At 48.5% G+C, this 6,000-nt stretch overlaps 1 protein-coding gene across 1 annotated transcript in view; it reads right to left on the bottom strand.

Annotated features, from left to right (window-relative positions):
• The window catches only part of LOC118077457 (uncharacterized), a 37,454-nt gene continuing 31,454 nt past the window's right edge, over nt 1-6,000 (bottom strand). The window contains exon 2 of the mRNA XM_060271166.1: nt 1-2,494. Coding sequence (XP_060127149.1) covers nt 442-2,484 — 2,043 coding nt within the window. The 5' untranslated portion in view covers nt 2,485-2,494 and the 3' untranslated portion in view covers nt 1-441. The remainder of the gene's footprint in view (nt 2,495-6,000) is intronic.

The raw sequence follows: 6,000 nt of genomic DNA, 5'->3' as shown, positions 1-6,000 counted from the left end.
GGCTTACTAGCTGCTTTGCTTCTCAATATTCTCTGGTTGGCCTCTGTTATTTCTCCTACCGACGGAGAACCTACAAAGGACTCTATAAGGGCGGATTTTGTTTAGAACATCGTCATCATTATTAGAAAATAAAATAGAAAAGTTCTGGGGAAATGGTTGTCCCTCAACAAATATCAAATGGACACCAAGCACTTCTTCCACCAGGTGGCAGCAGGTTGCCACATACAGTACACACATAAACCTTTGCAGTCTCCGTTCATGTTTATTGTTGCTTTAATGAACATACAGAACGAAGGTATTTCTGTTTCATGTTTGCAGCAGTGGTGAAGTGGAACCTTTTGACCTGTGAGTTCATCACCAGCAGTCTCTCGGTTGCAGCCCTGCCTCCTAAAGCCTTCTCAGACAACACCCACCCACAGTTTGGAGCCCTTTCTTCAGGACTTACAGAAACTTGCCTTCCTCCTCCAGGCTGAGCTCTCTCAGGTGCGGCTCAGCGTCCCCGTTTGCAGGCAGCACAGCTCTGATCTCCCTTTCAATGGCCTGTGCTCTGGCCTCCAGCCCTCTCTCGAACTCTGCCTTCTTCTCCAGCACCAGCTCCTTCACCGCTTTCCGTGCCGCGTCGCAGCCTTCAGCTAATGCGGCTCGCTCGGCAGCCAGGCTTGGTTGGTCAGCTTCCATGGCGAGGAGGCGGCCTAAGCTGCTCACACGGTCCATAAGGTACTTCTCCGACACCAGGGTGTAAGTCTCGGAAATCATGGCTACCAGCTGGGCCATGCTGGAGGCATTAAAAACATGCCCGTAAACCAGGTCAGCTGTGAAGGCCTTGGATGAGTAGCTGGAGATCTTCTGGGCTCCATCCACAGTGTCAGAAAATTCTTTCACGCTCCAGACCAAGCAGGAATCAATTAAGTTGGAGATCATTTGGAAAAACCTCACCATCTTCTCCCATTGCTCCTTCACCCTCCCCAGAGCTTCCAGGCCCTTGATGAGCATTTTTCTGGCCGTGTCAAAGTCCACCTCCTTAACTTGATAGCCTCTCATGGTACAGAGAATCTCCACCAATTCCTCGTTCTGCTTCTTGAAGTTTTCAAAGCTCCTCTGGTACTCCTCCCTCGTGGCCTTCAGCGTCTCCCGGCTCTGCTGTACTTTCAGACGGGCACTTTCCACCCCTGAGTTTGCTGCTTCCCCCATCTTGGACACGTTGGGTGGTTTGGGGGTAAAGGCCGGAGACCGAGTGTAGGCCTTGCTATAGGAGTCGAACTCCAAGGCCTTCTTGTGGAGTCGGTGTATCTCATCCAGCAAGCTCTTCCCCACAGAACCAAGGCCACCCACCGCCAAGGCCACCTTCTCCAGCTGTTGGCAAATATCCAACCCACCTTGGCAAATCTCCTGGGCTTTGACTTTGGGGTCACACCCTTCCTCTTTCTCAATGGAGTCTCTCAGCCTCTGTAGGTTCTTCTTCACCCAGTCTGTTTTGACCTCCCCACTCTTCTCATCAACAATCATAGATGCCTTAAGGCCTCCGTGTTCATCCAAGACGTTCTTCAAGCTGGTAGCAAACGTTAACAGCTCAGCAGACTTGGAGCAGATGACACTAGCTGATATAAATGGAATCATGCTGGCCAGTCCCTCCCCACTGCCCGTACCAGCTGCTTCTCCCAGACTCCCCTGCCTCCCTGCTGCCATCCGTGTAAACTCAACCGAAAAAGCACTAAGGGTCTGAGTGAGGGTGGTGACCAGCTCCATTCCCACTGCATCCCAGCCTGTGGGGATGGATTCCATGGCTTTCTTGTACTGTTGGAAGGACTCTTCCACGTGCTCCCTCATCTGGTGGTGGTACCTTTCAGCCATCTCCTTGGCCTCCTTGGCCGACTTTTCTCTGATCTTGGCTTGTTCCAGAGCCGTCTGCACTTCCTCCAGCTCCTTCTCGTAGCCCTGCTTGGCGTTGAGACAAGCCTCGAGGAGTTCCTGGATGAGGTTGATCACATCGGTGAACTTGGCCCTCACTGCCTTGGCCAGCCCACCACACTGCTCTGTCGCCGTCTGGAGGTTCCTCAGCTGGTTAGGAAGCAAGGCGGTGACCACCTCGGCCTCCTGGATGAGAGTCCGCACAATCGTTTTCATCTGTTCCGGAAGGCCGTTTGCGAGCAGCCTGATTTGGTCCATGTTGACGTGAGCCTCGTTGAAGGCAGTCCAACCTCGATTGCTGACTTGGCACAAAGAAGCCTTGAAGGATTCTGGGTACTTGAGGTGCTGGAAGCCTCCCTCTGGTGGAAGCAGGTTGATGGAGAAGTCGCCCTGCCCTGTTGAGATGAAGATCAGCTCCCCCAAGATAGCAATGGAGATGGGTGCTGGCATGAGAAACTCTTCCCAGTTGGCGTACGGTTTCATGAGAAGCTCGGTTTCTTTGCGTACGTCATGTCCTTTGCTGAGGGTCTCCACAGCCTTGACCAAACCATGTGGTTTTCCTTCTGGCAATGCCATTGTGCGAAGCCTGGGGGACAAAAGTGACATGTCAGTCGGGAAAGAAGACCTTGAGAACGAGCCCATCACATTTTTTCACTCACTCACTCACTCACTCACTCACAAACATTACTCTTTTAACCTAACAGATCCAAAGGCCATAGCACCTGAAAACAGGAGCCTGAGTCACAAGGGGCAGTCACCTAACTAGTGATAGGTCTCATAAAACCAACAAATTCCTCATCAAGTGTAGGTTGTTGAGACAAGCAAAATCTTGATACTATAGGGAACCAGAAGTTGTAAGTCTCTGAGCATATTCTCAGAGTCCCATGGACTGCAAGAAGATCAAACCTATTCGTCCTGAAGGAAATCAGCCCTGAGTGCTCACTGGAAGGACAGATCCTGAAGCTGAGGCTCCAATACTTTGGCCACCTCACGAGAAGAGAAGACTCCCTAGAAAAGACCCTGATGTTGGGAAAGATGGAGAGCACAAGGAGAAGGGGACGACAGAGGACGAGATGGTTGGATAGTGTTCTTGAAGCCACCAACATGAATCTGACCAAACTGCGGGAGGCAGTGGAAGACAGGAGTGCCTGGCGTGCTCTGGTCCATGGGGTCACGAAGAGTCAGACACAACTAAACGACTAAACAAAACAAAGAGCATATTCTTGTCAACGTGTATCTGAAGCTGCAAGATTATAACTCTATCCATTTACCAGAAATAATGCTTAGGGGGTTGTATGAGCCAGAAAACTGGTACCATGAATTGGTTTCTTGAACAAACACAAGGGGCCATGATTCTAAGATTGGTAGGCTGCTTCGCTTCCCCTTGAGAGATGGCCAGCAGGTGGCTTCTTCTGCCTAGACTCCCAACAGTCATAATTCTACAGATCTGATTTGTGTTAGGTCACCTGATACCTTCTGCATCCATGGGCAATATTGATTAAATAAATCATCCTCCCCCAACTTGGTGTCCTTCATGTATTTTGGACTACAACTCCCATCATGCCTCATCATTGGCCATGCTGGCTAGGGCTGACAGGAGCTGGAATCCAACAACATCTGGAGGGCAGAGTTTGTCATAGGCTACACACAGCCTTGGAGACTCCCAAGTCAGATCAGAGCATGGTGAGAGCTGGGTTCTTTTGAACAGAGGTGGGGAGAAGGTTGATTGGCATCTACTAGTAGATCTCTGGGCGATTTCCAGTGGATAAGCAACTCCTGTTTAACAAGAGCAGCGTCAAAATGATTCTTCTCCTTGCCACCACAATTAGACTGCTGAAATGAAGAAAACTTAGGTGTGGGTTTTTATGTGGAATGTCTGTGAGCATAGCTCACTTCTGGCATGCAAAACAAGCCAGTGTGCTCAGCAGCAGCAGCAGTTCACAGGTAGGGATGGATGGATTTGTCAATTGCAATTCTCCCATTTGTCCAACCTTAGATTTGAGATGTGGGGGTCATGTCGGATTGCTATGAGGAATTAGGAAAAATGAAGCAGGCCATGTGTGTTAATGGTGAAAGCATCATTTGACTGGGTCTGGTTTCATAAACATAGTTTCTGATCGAATCCCACAGGGCTTTTGCATCCCTGCCATTTTCTCAATGCCTGACAGTCACGTACACAAGCATCCCACACAGGCCATTTCCATGCCAGGCATCCTTGTACCATAAAGATACAAGATAGTTTTGATGTAGCTTTGTAAGCTTTAGATAGATTTTAGTGCCAGGTAAACAGTTAGCATAAAAGGGACGCGGGTGGCGCTGTGGGTTAAACCACAGAGTCTAGGGCTTGTTGATCAGAAGGTCGGTGGTTCAAATCCCTGCGATGGGGTGAGCTCCCGTTGCTCCGTACCAGCTCCTGCCAACCTAGCAGTTCAAAAGCACATCAAAGTGCAAGTAGATAAATAGGTACCGCTACAGCGGGAAGGTAAACGGCGTTTCCGTGCGCTGCTCTGGTTTGCCAGAAGTGGCTTGGTCATGCTGGCCACATGACCTTGAAGCTGTACACCAGCTCCCTCGGCCAATAAAGCGAGATGAGTGCCACCGCAACCCCAGAGTCGGTCACGACTGGACCTAATGGTCAGGGGTCTCTTTACCTTTAAACAGTTAGCACGGAAGTGCTATCTTTCCCTTTCCTGGAGTTTATTGCCTCCAGGATTTCCTACGTGCATTCCTTCTTGCCTCCTGTTTATTTGTTTTTATTATGTATGCATGCTCAAGTAGTCTTTATAGTTTAAACGTTTCCTGTTACCTCGCTGTGTCCCATGTGGGGACTTTTTGGATATGTCCAGAGAGAATTTGATTGGTTCTTTCAAATGCTGTGTTGAAATTCATTTGTTAATAAAACGACCTGGGGGCTGTGAGTGAGAACGCACTTTTCCCCCAGAGTCTTGCTGGTCAAGCCTCGTGTCTGTTTTTTAATCCCAGAATTCAGTTCTTCCTCTGCACTCAGAAAGCTACATTGGTCCTCCAGTTTCCGCAGCAAATTTGCAACTTTAGAAAAGTCTCATGAAAATCCACAGCATTTTAGTGGCAATTTCTCCTGATGCGTTCACGTATGCTATTTTCACGAATATATGCAATATATGCATTTTCATGTCCACTTTATCTTAAAACAAAAATTCCTGTACACATTGCTTGGGTGGAGAACTACACTGCAAAATTCAGAGAAGTGTGTAATTTGAATGGTGGCGTGCTTTGGAAAGTGCCAATTTGGTAGGTGTTATGTACTGAGCTGAATCCTAGAACAATAGGATTCAGAATCAGCAGTCTGATTGGTCCACAGGAGCTACCCAATCCAACTCCAGGTGGAAGTGAATCCGCAACCTGATTGGCCTGCAGGAGCAGCCAATCAGGAGGCTGGCAGAAGTGAATCTGCAACCTGATTGGCCTGTAGGAGCAGCCAATCAGGCTGCAGGCAGAAGTCAATCCACAACCTGATTGGCCCACAGGTGTAGCCCTGAAGTAGCCAATCACGCAAGGCCCATTGTGTAAATAATGTATATAAGCAGATGGTTTTGGGAAAAGAGCCATTTTTCTCTTCTTCTCCTTGATGACTATGAGCTGAATAAAGAGCATGAAATTCACTCTTGACTCCGAGTATATTTCAGTAGGTTTGCCTTCAAAAGCAAATGTAATCTCCCACATCCCTAATCACAGGGAAACATGTTCTTTAGTTCTAAGCATATGTTGTTTTGCATCTTGGTCCGTTTTGTGGCTCTTTGAGTTCCAGTAAAAAACAAGCAAGGTACTGCAAACCTGATGCCTGCTCTCCCTTCACTATGGATGGTGCTTGCTATCTAAAGGCAACATAGGGGGCCAGAATGTCAGGATTTTCCTAAAACTTAGTGGTGTCTGTGAGTTACAGCTGGGGTGGAAGAGGCCACTGGTCCCCCTCTCTGGATTCTCTTGGAAGGTAGCAGGTGCTGGAGCTACAACCAAATAACTTACGGTAGACTCAGGAGGATTCTAGAAAAGAGAATCTGAAGAAGTGTGCATGCACACGAAAGCTCATACCAATAACAAACTTAGTTGGTC

This window comes from Zootoca vivipara, chromosome 2, assembly GCF_963506605.1.
Source record: "Zootoca vivipara chromosome 2, rZooViv1.1, whole genome shotgun sequence".
Classification (NCBI taxonomy): domain Eukaryota; kingdom Metazoa; phylum Chordata; class Lepidosauria; order Squamata; family Lacertidae; genus Zootoca; species Zootoca vivipara.
This window is presented reverse-complemented; position numbering and strand designations above follow the sequence as displayed.